Below are 14,312 nucleotides of genomic sequence, written 5' to 3'. Positions count from 1 at the left end.
TCATGCATGCTTCTGGTAATAAATTCCCCCACATAACAACGTATTTGAGCTATGTAATTAAACTACCTCTGAATAGTCCCTCACTGTAAATGGTCACAGTCACATACACACACAAAATGAGAAAATAGGAGAAAAGCGATTATAGAGCAAATGAAAGAGGGTTAATTTTGCATACATAAGCGCCTAATCTCAAACTGACAGACAAAGCAGATAAATGTAAGGGCGGATAACAGACAGTATTAAGGACTTCCCTCTTTTCTTTTTTTTTCAAACCTCTTCCCTCCCGCCAATGAGCTATGCAGCTGCTTGCTGCCGTTTCCTGCCAGCCCCCTCCACATCCTTGCCTTTATAAACCGGGACTCTCCCTCTCCTCCGCATTTCTGCCTTGTGTCTGAATCCTCAACGTCAGTCGAAGGACAAGCAAACAAAATGGTGAGTAACTGCTGGGCTGATGACGTAGCCTTGAAATTTTCACTCTCTCTTTCCTTCAGCCTCCCATTGTCTCCATTTTCTTAGCATTAGATGGATTGAACAGCCGAGCCTCTTTAATGCTCATGAGGCTTTTGCTGTGGAGTTGAAGGTTACTGATACAAAACCAGCTTTGTCCTGTTAGGTGACAGTAGTTTTGAGATGAATTTATGTAATGAAACTTTTTAGGGCGTGTGTGTTGAGAATTCAGGGAGATGAATGCACTAGGATATTTATATATGACTACAAGACTCCATAAGTCATTTCTGTACTCTTGGACAATCTAGGTCAGATGACAGACACTTTATGAGTTAGACTGCTTTGTCATTTTCATACCTGTTTGATGTATTGCAGCTATCATAGAGCAGGAAACATATGTAACAGAAAAAAACAAACTGGAGTCTTAATTGTGTTTGTTTTAATTATTACAGTAATCCTGACTAAGAAGGACTGATCGGGGTAATCGTGGCAGTGGGGGGATGGAGAGAAAGAATAGAGAAAAGAAAAGAGGAGTGGTCTGGCCCAGGCAGTATGGAGTTAGCTGGCAGCCATTTTGCAGCTGTTAGGAGTTTTTGGTTTGAGAGAGAGGGAGGGAGAGGGAGACATCCCTGACTGTTACACAGCACTATGCAGCTGGACAGGATGGGGGAGGAGAGAGACAGAAAAAGGGAGGGGATGAAGAAAGGGAGGGGATACAGGATGGAGAAGTGGGGGAAGGTCTCTCCCATTTTCTTGAGGCATGGCCTTCCCATCTGCCACATAGTGCCTTAGTTTATATGTTCCACTGTTTTTTGGAAACTCAATAAAACTGGTGCTTAGGCAGAAGGAAGGCTTTCAAAACTGCGTTTCATCTGTAGCTACAGTCCGTGCCCACGTTTTTCTGGATTCTATTGTTACAACCCATAGTGCAGACTCTGGACAATCTAATAGCTGCTTTCACTTTAATGCTGGCTTATTCGTGTGCAGTTTGAGCTGCTGAAAGCTTCAGCATTCTGCTCTGGCACACAGTATTCAGCAGTCAACGTTTCTTTGCCAACTAAACTGTTTCCTTTCTAAGTGCAGACATCAGGCCAAAGATTGACATTAGACATTAAGTTCAAAGAAAGAACATGGGTGCCATAGAGCAGTAATGAAATACAATAGATGTTTTATGTTTCTTTTTCTTTTCTTATTCCTTTTTTTATGCCTTTTCTATAACAAGTAACATGAAACCACTCAACTGACTTGAGAGCTGGCCTGACATACAATGACGCACACTGTAAAAGTCCCTAATTGTGCATGTACTATTCAATGCTATTGGAAGTTATTTGCAAGCAGTTAGTTTTGGGTAAGGCTAATACAGTCATACCTGCATTTGGATAGTAAATGTATGTTTGATAACATATTAGTTGGCAGCCTCCTTTAACCAGCCTGTCTCCCCTCTTTTATTCAGCGTGAGTGTATTTCTATGCATGTCGGCCAAGCCGGAGCCCAGATGGGCAATGCTTGCTGGGAGCTGTACTGTCTGGAACATGGGATCCAGCCTGATGGACAGATGCCCAGTGACAAGACTATTGGAGGAGGAGATGACTCTTTCAACACCTTCTTCAGTGAGACAGGGGCAGGAAAGCATGTTCCCAGAGCCATCTTTGTTGACCTGGAACCCACTGTCATCGGTCAGTAATGTGTAAATAGTGTGTAAATATACATGTACTTATATATCTAGTATTTCAGCTTAAAGGCGTTTTAATATTTAATTACAGTATCTGAGAAAACACATTCATACCTCATGGACATTAGCTCTTACTCTTGTTTTCAATTGTTCCTTTCATAGATGAGGTGCGTACAGGAACTTACCGGCAGTTGTTCCACCCTGAGCAGCTGATTACAGGAAAGGAGGATGCTGCCAATAACTACGCCCGTGGACACTACACCATTGGCAAGGAGATCATTGATCTGGTGCTGGACAGGACTCGTAAACTGGTGAGAGTTTAGTTAGTTTGCTGGACAAGTTCAGCATTTTGGCAGGCTTGCCTTTTGACTGAGCATGATTTAGCACTCCAAAAAGCTTGTTTGCATTTCAAGATAAAAAAAAACTGAAGAAAAGGGAATCCAATTTTGGAAGAAATGGCCAAAATGGTGACTTTTGATGTGATTTCCAACCTTTTGAGATTGTGCAGCTGGAGTAGCATCTTAAATAATCAAGGCACATTTTCCTTTCAGGCTGATCAGTGCACTGGCCTGCAGGGATTCCTCATCTTCCACTCCTTTGGTGGAGGAACTGGCTCTGGTTTCACCTCCCTGCTGATGGAGAGACTCTCTGTTGATTACGGAAAGAAATCAAAACTTGAATTTGCTGTCTATCCAGCCCCCCAGGTCTCCACAGCTGTAGTGGAGCCTTACAACTCCATCCTGACCACCCACACCACCCTTGAGCACTCTGACTGTGCCTTCATGGTGGACAATGAGGCCATCTACGACATTTGCCGCAGGAACCTCGATATTGAGAGGCCGACTTACACCAACCTGAACAGGCTCATTGGCCAGATTGTGTCTTCAATCACAGCCTCGCTTCGCTTTGATGGAGCCCTGAATGTTGACCTGACAGAGTTCCAGACCAACTTGGTGCCCTACCCTCGTATCCACTTCCCTCTGGCCACTTATGCTCCAGTCATCTCGGCTGAGAAAGCATATCATGAGCAGCTGTCTGTTGCTGACATTACCAATGCTTGCTTTGAGCCAGCCAATCAGATGGTGAAGTGCGATCCTCGTCATGGTAAATACATGGCCTGCTGTTTGCTGTATCGTGGTGACGTGGTGCCCAAAGATGTCAACTCTGCCATCGCAGCCATCAAAACCAAACGCACCATCCAGTTTGTGGACTGGTGCCCCACAGGCTTCAAGGTGGGCATCAACTATCAGCCTCCAACAGTGGTTCCTGGTGGAGACCTGGCCAAGGTGCAGAGGGCCGTGTGCATGCTGAGCAACACCACAGCCATCGCTGAGGCCTGGGCCCGTCTCGACCACAAGTTTGACCTCATGTATGCCAAGAGAGCCTTTGTCCACTGGTATGTTGGGGAGGGAATGGAGGAGGGAGAGTTCTCAGAGGCCAGAGAAGACATGGCTGCCCTGGAGAAGGATTATGAAGAGGTTGGCACTGACAGCATGGGAGAGGAGGATGAAGAGGGAGAGGAGTATTGAAGGGGCCAAACATCATCCCGGCTTTACCATCACACATTCCAAAAGTTATCATGAACGTAAAACATTAACCACGATAACATGGTGATGACATGTCAGTGTTACCAATAAAAAGTTCTCATGAACCCCTTTAAATGAACTTGTGATCATTCGTGAACTCTTCCAGCAGCTTGGCAGTCCATTAGGCAAATGTTTTATTGTAGAGTAAATACAACAAAAATAGCAAGACAAAAAGATTAATAAGCCTTTTATATTGAGTCACCTGGTGTGATCTCAGACTACTCTACTTTGCATTTAACTTTCATGACTGTGACAGATTATACCTAGCTCTCAGAGAGGAAACTGATAACATCTAATTATCAATGTGGTGAGAATTACAAGGTTCACTGTCTACATATGGTATGTGGACAAAACACAATCATTAGTAGTGCCCTGATAAATATTTCAATCAAAGGATAGATTAAAAAAATCTACAATATACATTTTGTTATATTTGCTATTCATAGGGTTGATATTTTTCCAGCAGTGTTTGCTGGATTTCAGATTATGTTTATATGCAGCTGCCACTCATCTACTAAGGAAATTCCAGTTTCTCTGCCTTTACCAATTAGTGCCATGTTGATGATTAGCCACAATGTGTACAATGGGGCTGGGCTGTCCTTGTACCTGCAGTTGCTTCCCTCCGCCACTAGATGGGAGCAATGTGACCAGCTAGTAAAGTTGTGTGAGTTGGTTTTTGTCCGTCTATCACTGGCCAGTCCAAGCAACTATGGCATGACATGACGAACTCATCAAATGATCCTGACTAGATGAGTCACACAGTGAACTAAAATCCTACTTTCTGGTAAGTTATACTTCTCTGGTCTACTAAATGTATCTCGTCTCTCACCCAACAATGAGTTTATCCAGGGCTAACTACCCTGAATACTAATGAATCGTATTTTATATCCTAAACTATCCTCATGTGATAATTTGGTTTATATGTCTGACCTGAATGGTTGGCCATAGCAGCCTTCCGTGACCACCGTCAGAAGTTGCTGCTTTTACGGGGTTAAGCAGCCACATTATCACAGAGCAACAGGCAGACGCTGATGCAGGGCGGGTCTGAAGAGGTTTCCAAACGCTGGCATGTTCTAGACGCTCTATTTTCTCTCTCAGCTGATGGTGACGTAGCGCGTGCAGCTTAGACCAGCGCACGAGGCAAACACAACAGCACTGACTGGCTGCTTGTTTTCCCGGTAACGGGCCGTAGAGTAGACCGCCGAGGGATAAGGATACATACTGCAGACATATTGTGTAGTTGGAGAGTGTTAGTGTCGGGGCGGCGGAGAGGAAGGCTGAGGGAGCAGGCTGTCTGTGCGGCTGTCACGAAGAGAGGGGGAGCGCATACCAGAGGCACCGCTATCATAACTAATTCATTGTCGCTGCAAACCGGTGGACGGACGGCCGAGCTGCCCTCTCATTAGGCCGAAAGACTCACACGGTAGGTCCATAGCTTCGGATAGACAAGTTGAGGCTACACATAGTCAATATATCATGTAGCTACTGTAGTCTATTAGACATGTCCAACTTCACCATAGTAAGAAATGTTGTCTCACCCGAAATACCCAATAATGTTAATGATACCCTTAATGTTACGTACTTGAATATAGACAGCACCTGTGCCTGCAAGTGCATCTGCCCGTGTATGTAAGTTTGTGTAGGCCCACTGTCACGTCAGCAGCAGTTGTCAGATGCCATGATGCTAGAAATAACATAGTAATAATACTTGTGTGAGCGCATGGCTGTTCCCGAGGGGGCATAGAAAGTTACGTTTAGTTATTTTGCCTCGGTTTGGAAGTCCCCCCTCGGCCCTGAAGCTGTTGTAGTCCACTAATGAGATTGGCATGCTGACTCTGACTGTGGCTATAATGGAACTACTGACTGTACTGAGGTCTGATCATTTCAAGGGCACACTTGGTTGCACTTCCAGTTTATAAAAGTATAAACATTTTATTCTAAAAAAGGTTAAAAAAAAAACTTTAGCCTGTGCAGGGTTAAAAAGAAATTATCCTGACCTAACAGATGTAGAAAAGCAGGATAGTGAGCTTACATCTCTCCCTATCAGCATGTGTGTGGGTCCTGTGTGTGTATGTGTGTATTCTGGGCCCATGTGTGTGTGTGTGTGTGTGTGTGTGTGGGGGGGGGGGGGGGGGGTTAATAAAGCAATTCTTCTTCTTCTACACTCCCACACAGTCCTGAGAAAAGGTCTAAACAGGCAAAATAACTGAAAACACTTTTGTGGGTGATCCATAGGTTTATAGATCCTGTTCTACTATTTGTCAACACTTTAGTGTACAGAATGATAAACAACATTGTTTACATTCCACATTGCCTTCTTTAGCCATTCCTTAGACAGTCCCTGCTGTATTCGATCACTTGCCTGCAAATTAAATAAATAATGAGTGTAGAGCTGTTTCTTTTCCTTTTTTGGGGATTTTAGGAAATACCATAGATACCAAGGTTTTCCAAACTTTTTGTTACCGGAGACATTAGATAAATGCAGGATGTGCGTGTCCGATGCGACTTGAGTATCTTCCGTACTCAAAAGAAAACTCAACTCAACTTGAATTTTCCTTGCAGGGGCGGTGTGGTGAGGAGTGACAGGAGGCAACATGGTGGATTATTATAGCATCCTTGGGGTGTCCAAAACAGCCTCTTATGACGACATCAAGAAGGCGTGAGTATATTAGGAGTCTCTCTCAAGTGTTAGGACTCTTTACACATATTCATAAACAATAAAGCAATATTACACTTTTTTACTCCTAAAATACAGTTCATGAAAATATATTTGAAGTGGAACTTCTTACTTACATAAGCCTTAAAAAAAAACTTGAGGCCGTTTTGAAATGTGCAGTTTCTTAGTTTTATGTGTCTGGATTTTATGAACCACATTTGAATTGGACTTGAAACATTCTCATTCAGAACATGTACAAAAATGACAAAACACCAAAAATACAATATCTCATTATCCACTAACCCCATAAATAGAGGTTTGAGAACCACTGGTATGAAAAACACAGATTTCTCAAAAATATGGAGTTATGTCTTAGGATCAAGGCTCTCCATAGTGCACTGTTTGTTATTGTTTTTGCTGAAGAGACCATAGTATTAGTGCATGTCTTCATCTACATATATATTTACTGGTATGTATGAGTCAGTGTGTGTATTTTGTATTCAGGTACAGGAAACTGGCACTAAAATGGCATCCAGACAAAAATCCAGACAACAAGGAGGAATCAGAGCGAAAGTTCAAAGAACTGTCTGAGGCCTATGAAGTCCTTTCTGACAGTAAGTCAGGACAGTGTGTGCGTTTATATATATATTTATATGTGTGTGTGTTTGTGAGATGACTGGCAGTAGTCAAGTGGCTACTGAATCTCTGTGTGATGATGCCAGGCTCTTTAGAGAGGAACTTAATTCGTAGAACCCTTAAATCAGTTTCTAACATATTAGTTATATGTTTGATTAATTCATTGCGAGTGTGTTGGGCGTTTTTATTAGAAAAAAAGAGAGAGAGATGTGTTAGTGTCTATATTCCATCATTAAATTGTACTCTTCTTCTGCTTTAGAGGGCAAGCGTGATGCATATGACAGATATGGAAATGACAGAATGCCACACACAGGTGAATAAAAACTCTATTTTGCATCCATATGATAATAGTTTAGAAAAGCCTGCAATTAAAGCACACATGAATGGTGGTGATTTCTAATGGCTAAATTGTATCCTTACTCCCTTTTTCATTTCTCCTCATTCGTCTCTTACCTCTGCTCCTTCTCCCCTCCTCACTCTCTTTGCTCTTGCCTCTCTTATCATTCCCTTCCTTATGTTTCTCCTCTTCCATCCCACTTCACTGCACCTGCCATTTCACTCACTTTTCCCCATTCTGATCCCTGATTTGTTTTCCTCCATCTATTCTTTCTCCCGCTCTTTCTGTTCTTTGCTTACTCTTCACCCACCTGACTTCATTTCCCAGGCTCCTCCAGTTCAGACTTTTCGTCAGATTTCCCAGGATTCACCTTCACATTCCGCAACCCAGATGAGGTCTTCAGAGAATTTTTTGGTGGCCAAGATCCCTTCGCTAGCTTCTTTGGTAAGTCGTACACAATGTACATGAGGGGTCATGTTACTATTTTTATGAATTTTTCCATCATTTGATGTTTGATTTTATTTAGTTGAGAATGAAACATACTATAATCAAAGTAATAGGTGTTACATTTTGTCAGTTAAAATGTGACAGTTCTTATGTTTGATTGATCCCCTCTGGACACCTGTTAATGACTTTGGGAGTCTGCTTATCCCACATTTTCTATTCCTTCACTTGTGGAGCAATAGTAAATACATAAGCCCTCAAAACAGAAAATCCTGTTGCTTGACTAAAGTCTCACTTCTTAGGTAGTTAGCATGATAAACACCTGCTGTAATATTACATCTAACAGTACAGCATTTAAGCAATTATACTGTAAGTGTCTCTCTTTCTCGTTCTCTTATCCAGATGACTTCTCATCCTTTGGAGGTTCAGCCTCTCGCCTCGGCCCCAGTCGGTTCTTTTCTTTTCCTTCAGCAGGAGGTAAACTGTTACATACTTTATGAGGCTGTACTGTAGCTTTCTAATTAGACTTCATGGCATATCATATTGTGGCCACAAAGTTATAAGCTCTGGCACTGAACAACTGCATCATATTTTACTGTAATCCGATCCAGTTTTGGAGTTTTTGCACAGCAGCAAGGGCAGCTAAAAGCTGGTGGAGAATAGTTCACTGAAATGTGAGGGAACTGTGTTTTTATATTTGTCCACATCTAAATCTTCTTTGTGTTCAAGAGATAGAAGCATACCAGACTTTAGCATTCACTGTAAAATTAAAATACTGCAATCATTTACATTTTTATAGAATGACACTTCAAATAAAAAAAGTCAAAAGTGCAAAATGTAAATTTAACTCTATGTAATCATAGCGGCGATACTTATTCTCCAAACTGCACTACCAGGTAACTTTATTTGGCAATAACACAGGAGTGGTATTATCTTTGTACACACTTTTTGAGTGTTTTTGAGGTTTTGTAATCATACATCAAAATGAATCAGTCTCGTTTCTTTTCTTCTCTTCTGCTTTCCTTTCCTGATCATCTGTCCTTCTTTAGTTGAATTTACGTCCTTCTCCTCTACCTTGGGTGGTCTGGATGGGATGGAGAGCATGGGTGGAGGGATGGGCAACTTCAAATCAGTTTCTACCTCCACTCGCATCATAAATGGCAAACGCACCACCACCAAGAAGTATGTAATGCCATCCTTAGAAAAGTTACCCAACCTGGGAAATAAAATATTTCTCATATGTATTATACACATTAACTCTGGTTTGCAGCTCAGCGTGGTAATGTAGTTTCTGATTTGGAAAGTATTCGTACATTTCTAGTTTTTCAGTTTGCTAAGGGTGTGATAGCAGTTTGCATGCAAATGTGCAAACCTGAAGATACAAAACAACATGAACTCTTTCATTTTAATTCTCATTGTGTTGAATGCAACTGTTTCGTTTTTTCTTTTCTAGGGTTGCATTTTGCTTTCTGCAATTTGTTTTAATAACTACTGACTTTTAATCTGTATTTATGTTTGGACAGAGAAAGTAACAGACACAGTAACACATGCACACACACACACACACAGACAAAACAATGATATCAGTGGTGGAGGGTTACTACCATTTATCTGTGTATTTGTCTTGCTTACAGGACAAAGGAGAACGGGCAGGAAAGAACAGAGATTGAGGAGGATGGGGTGCTAAAGAGTGTCCTAATTAATGGTAAGACCACACACAGAAAAGTCAAACGGCAAAAGTCCACAATATCTTGAACTGAATCCAACAAATTAAACTAAACTGGTACCACATGCAAAATAAGAGTAATAGAAAAGACAGGAACTACTTTTCTTATCAAAAAGCATTCAAATCAAGAGTGGGAATCATTTAAACTATTGTATTTGCAGAGGTTTTAGATATTGGTATTGTAGATGTGGCACGGTGACACCCTTACAGAATGTAGATCTTGTTGCTCCTCTTAGTTATGCATTTCTGCACGTGTGCATATGTTACTTCATGTTGCTTGTGCACATAAACACCTGTGTTGTTGTGTGTGTTGTTCCCAGGTGTGGAGGATGAAATGGCCCTCGCGCTGGAGCTGAGCCGACGAGAGGGACAGCCCCGTAACTCAACTCAGAAGCCACAAATCCAAAACAGATCACCTGCCGAGTTCGACAGACCCCGCCCCAGCCCTTACTCTGCAGCCACGCATCGGTCGTTTAGCTCCGCCCCTTGCTACCACTACGGGGTTGCGGGAGGCAGCGAGGATGAGGAAGAGGATGAAGACCTGCAGATGGCTTTGGCATGCAGCCTGTCAGAAATGGAAGCCCAGCAGAGAGCAGCTGCTACCGACTTCATATCAGGTGCTGGGGGTGGGGGCAGAGCAAAAACTGGTGGCCATAAAGGAGGGGGGGTTGTTAAGGCTACAAATTTACATGTGGCTGTTAGTGAAAAGATTGTTGCAGGGGAGGAAGATGAAGAGGGGGAGTTTAAAATGGGCTCGAGGCCTGGTGGTGGGTGGGAAAAGGAGGGAAGGGGAACCAGGGAACCAGGCTCCTCACCTGAGTCATCCACAACTGCCAACACTACGCCGCCAAGCCAGTGCACTGAAGAAGAGTTTGAGCCTGCTGTAAAAAACAATGATGGTGGTGTGAAAAAGAAAAAGAAGTGCAGGTGCATTGTGTGCTAATGCTGTGTGTGTGTGTGTGTGTGTGTGTGTATGTGTGTGTGTGTGTATTTGGGATGCCTTATTCTTTATACTTACCTTATCTTACCTCTATACTTACCTCCGTGTTGTGCCTACAGCCAGACTGTAATGTAATGTGAATGCCAGACTCTTAACTTGAGGCAGTGCCTCAATTGATCACAAGGCTTTCATGTAGCTGTAACACGTCTAAAAGAGACAATGAGTCAACTTTGCCAGGGTTTGTGGTGTATTGCTGGTTTTCTCTGTTGATTTCCAACGCAGACAGTTCCATATAATTTGCCAATACAGCTAAAAGTCTGTTTTTATGTATGTGAAACAATACAGAGAATTGTTTCTGAATGTATGTAAATGTGCCAAATATTTACATAGACTCAAAAGAGTGGGATTAAGAGGGATTTAGACGTGGCTAAATTGGTAGTGATTAAAATCCCAGTAAGGGCAGTGTGTTATGTGTGTGTGTGTGCATGTTTTTCTGTGTGTGTCTGTGTGTGTTTGGGTCAGTTGAGACCCTGCCATAGAATTTTCTCATTCCGACTCTCTGGCAAAGGGAATGTGTGACAACTGTGTCACACTCAGCGCAGTCTGAAACAATAGATCAAAATCTAAAGAAGACACAGAACCTTCTCTGGTGATTTTCATCATGACATGAAAACTAGTTTGATCAAAAAAGACCAGCTGATACTAATTTCTAGAATATGTCTATAGAAAAGTAGTTGAAGCACACACTCACACACTGATACAAATACCTTGTGCATGTGAATGCACACATGCTTCCTAGTCAGAATTGTTCAAATCGGTAGCCCAGCTTTTACCGTTTCAAGTATCATTAAATGCAAGCACGTGTCTTGGCCTTAATGCACTTTTACTAAAATATCATAACCATATTTGGTCCAATTGTAAATTGGGGGGAGGGCTTTATGAAGTTGGAAGGCAAAGCACAGCGTAGAATGTATAAAGCATTATACCAGTTACAAATAATCATTATATAAATCTTTTTTTATCCTTTTGGTGCCTTTGCACGTTTGAACTACTTTACTATGTGATACATTACCACTGCAAATGTGCCAAGCTAGAAAAACAAATGTATTTCAAGCAAAGCAAATGTATTTTAGTCAACAAAAATAGTCAACATCTGTTTACTTTATTTAAAAAATCCATCATGTAGATGTGCCTGATTTAGCACATGCAGGCGACAGCTGAATGGGATGTTTGTGGTTTTGGATGATTTTTGTTTTTCAGCTTTCGAATTCAACTGCATTTGATGGTTGTGCGAATGTTTAAAAATATGGGGCTTCATAACCCAATCAATGCTAGGTTTGATTTCCCTTGGACTGGTTTGAAGTGTCTGCATTTTCCTTCTGTGAACATCTGTTGATCAAGTTCCCCTGAGCAGAACCCTCCTCCCTTCCCTCCACCTGCAATGATCTTCCTCAGCCTTTTGCCTGAAATAAGATTGCATTATTAGTTCAAATAAATATTAAAAGTGCCAAAATGAAGGACGTCTCATGAGTTGAGAATAAATCTTAATAGTCTGTGTTTTGGTTTAAAATTGTGATGTTATATCTTCGCAGTTTACAGTCATTTATTTATTTACGGGATAGGTTTTGTGTCTTATTTAAACCACACAGATATAAACGTTCCCATGTTTGCACCAGAGCAAGAAATACTCTCAAATCAACAATTTAGTAAATGGTTTTAGGTACAGCTGTGTGTGCACAATCCTGGAAATGTGAAGAAAGACAATCCACTGACTGTGACTGCTGCTGGGAAAATACTCCAGCTTGTCTGCCCAAGGTGTGGGTGTGTTAATGTGGACAGAGAGAGAGAGAGAACTGAGTGTCGAGTTAGTTTCCATGTTGCTGCTGAATAAAACCCAAACTTGCCTGATTCCAGACCTCTAATGAAGTGAAAACAAAATTAAAAATTTAGTCTGATTTTAGGCCAACCCAAGCTGTGAGCTACACTACAACCCCCCCCCCCCCACACACACACACACACACACACATAGATGTGGTTGTAACTGTACTTGTGACTGAAAAGCAACAGAAGGTCCAGTTGGTGCCAAAACACAAAGGTGTTTAAATAATTATACTAGCGCCAGTAATATGTCACTACCGCAAAGACACGTCTGCCTTAATAAGTACCTTATCACAGACAGTGTCTCTTTCCCTGCCCTCATATATTTTTCATGAGTACATGATTTATTTTACATTGCATGAGTTTTGCTTTAACTTATCATCCCAGGCAAAAACTAAGCACAGCTGTGAGAACATGTCATCCGTTTCAACAAATTCTCTAATTTCTTTAAATGATTTTGACTCTTGACTCTGATTGTTTATGACTTCTCTTCTCCAAACTGTGGAGAGGGAATGAGAGGGAACGAGGCAGATGGTTTCTCTTCTAAATATATAGACGCCTGTATTCTTTGTACTACTTTGAACTGCCATTGTGTTTTTGTTCTTATAATTTTCAGATTGTTAAAAGGGAAATAACAAATAAAGATGGAGTCGAAGAACAGTTGGGATATTTGATTTTTTTCCGAATATGTATATAAAATCTCAGTTTCTGTTTTCCTGTAAAATTTCCACCAAAACCTTCCTTCATCAAAACTACCAATCATCAATAAATAGAACACAGAATATTATTTAAACATCTAATTTTGTGTTGATCTCCTCTGCTTAAATTTGTTATTTTGTTAATTAGCTAACAATGTGCTGGTATCACCTTTTTATGCCTGCCTTGCATTGTTCATGCTGTGACCTCTTATTTGTTGTAAATAGATCTCATTGTGGCATCAAAGAAATTAAATTATTTTCTAATTTGTAACGTGACAAACACATATTATTGTACTACATTATTGGGACTTAAGTTGGAATTTAATTTTGTCTTACACTTCCTGCTTCCTGTTTCAGATTCAGACTTCGAGGCCTTCACAAGCTAACCTGATTGGCTCATGCTGCTCTGTGCCCTAGCCCCCGCCATGAGGTAAAGAACCAGTGTGAACCTGAAGCACGCTGAGAGTTGTTCAGTCATTCCTTCTCCTGCCCCATAAGCCCCATGTAGATCACATCGGATAATGAAGTTCGAGCTTTCTTACAAGTCACATTTATAACATGTGATGCCTACAGTATTTGCATAACTGATGAAGTGTAACATGTCCTTGTACATCTATTCTTACAGGTCAACGGTCAATTCCCCATGATGCACTTGTCTCTGTCTTCCCGCCCTGGGTCCTACCTGCTGACTGACACTTAAAAAAAAAAGATACAAATGTGTATTTTATGTATGTGTGTGTGTACATACCTCATTATGGAGTGAAAGACTGGAAACTTTGTATTTTGGAATAGGAAGGAGAATAGTTCTAATCATCTCTGCTTTAACTAACAATGTTTCAGCTGAATTATACCGGCAAGTGGAAACTGATCAACAAGGCAAAATGCTTCGAAACATATAAAGTAAAGAAAATAAAGCATCTCCTGCGTATCAGTCGATGGTAGTTTATCTTTTGCGACAGGAAACGTCAGGGTTCATATCAAATAATTGTACATAAAATTTGAGGTTGCTTCACCATTGTGACCACAGAGCTGCAGGGGGGACTGTCTCAAAAACTGATGAATTGATGCATTATTGATACATTTTGAATGATATGGACAGATACTGATTTCAAAGCAATAGATAAAATATATTAGACAGAAGAGCCTGTTTTAAATGTGCTGTTTTAACATTCATGAAAAAGCACACCTACTAAATTACACAATGGCTTTGAAAATGAGCACTTGAGACTTCGTTTGTTTTTTTGCTGCATCACGTCACAAATTTATTCAGGTCAAGTCAAAAATACATTTTT

The 14,312-nt window shown here is 41.2% G+C and overlaps 2 protein-coding genes across 3 annotated transcripts; both read left to right on the top strand.

Moving 5' to 3' along the window:
* Positions 1-386: 386 nt before the first annotated feature.
* On the top strand, positions 387-3,780 carry LOC139292480 (tubulin alpha chain). The gene is made up of 4 exons (XM_070914830.1): positions 387-432; positions 1,901-2,123; positions 2,282-2,430; positions 2,671-3,780. The coding sequence occupies exons 1-4, from the start codon at positions 430-432 to the stop codon at positions 3,646-3,648; spliced, it is 1,353 nt and encodes a 450-aa protein (XP_070770931.1). The 5' UTR covers positions 387-429; the 3' UTR covers positions 3,649-3,780.
* A 1,227-nt stretch (positions 3,781-5,007) lies between these two features.
* dnajb2 (DnaJ heat shock protein family (Hsp40) member B2) lies at positions 5,008-13,951 on the top strand. 2 transcript variants are annotated; one of them, XM_070914832.1, is made up of 11 exons: positions 5,008-5,128; positions 6,268-6,364; positions 6,866-6,975; positions 7,257-7,310; positions 7,662-7,778; positions 8,181-8,255; positions 8,828-8,960; positions 9,413-9,483; positions 9,825-10,121; positions 13,378-13,450; positions 13,646-13,951. In XM_070914832.1, exons 2-10 carry the CDS (start codon positions 6,300-6,302, stop codon positions 13,404-13,406), a joined length of 951 nt encoding a protein of 316 aa, XP_070770933.1. In that variant the 5' UTR covers positions 5,008-5,128; positions 6,268-6,299; the 3' UTR covers positions 13,407-13,450; positions 13,646-13,951. The 2 variants fall into 2 exon arrangements, with proteins under 2 accessions (XP_070770933.1, XP_070770932.1); XM_070914831.1 differs by lacking the exons at positions 13,378-13,450; positions 13,646-13,951 and having other exon boundaries at positions 9,825-10,447.
* Positions 13,952-14,312: the final 361 nt, after the last annotated feature.

This window comes from Enoplosus armatus, chromosome 11, assembly GCF_043641665.1.
Source record: "Enoplosus armatus isolate fEnoArm2 chromosome 11, fEnoArm2.hap1, whole genome shotgun sequence".
Lineage (NCBI taxonomy): Eukaryota > Metazoa > Chordata > Actinopteri > Centrarchiformes > Enoplosidae > Enoplosus > Enoplosus armatus.
This window is presented reverse-complemented; position numbering and strand designations above follow the sequence as displayed.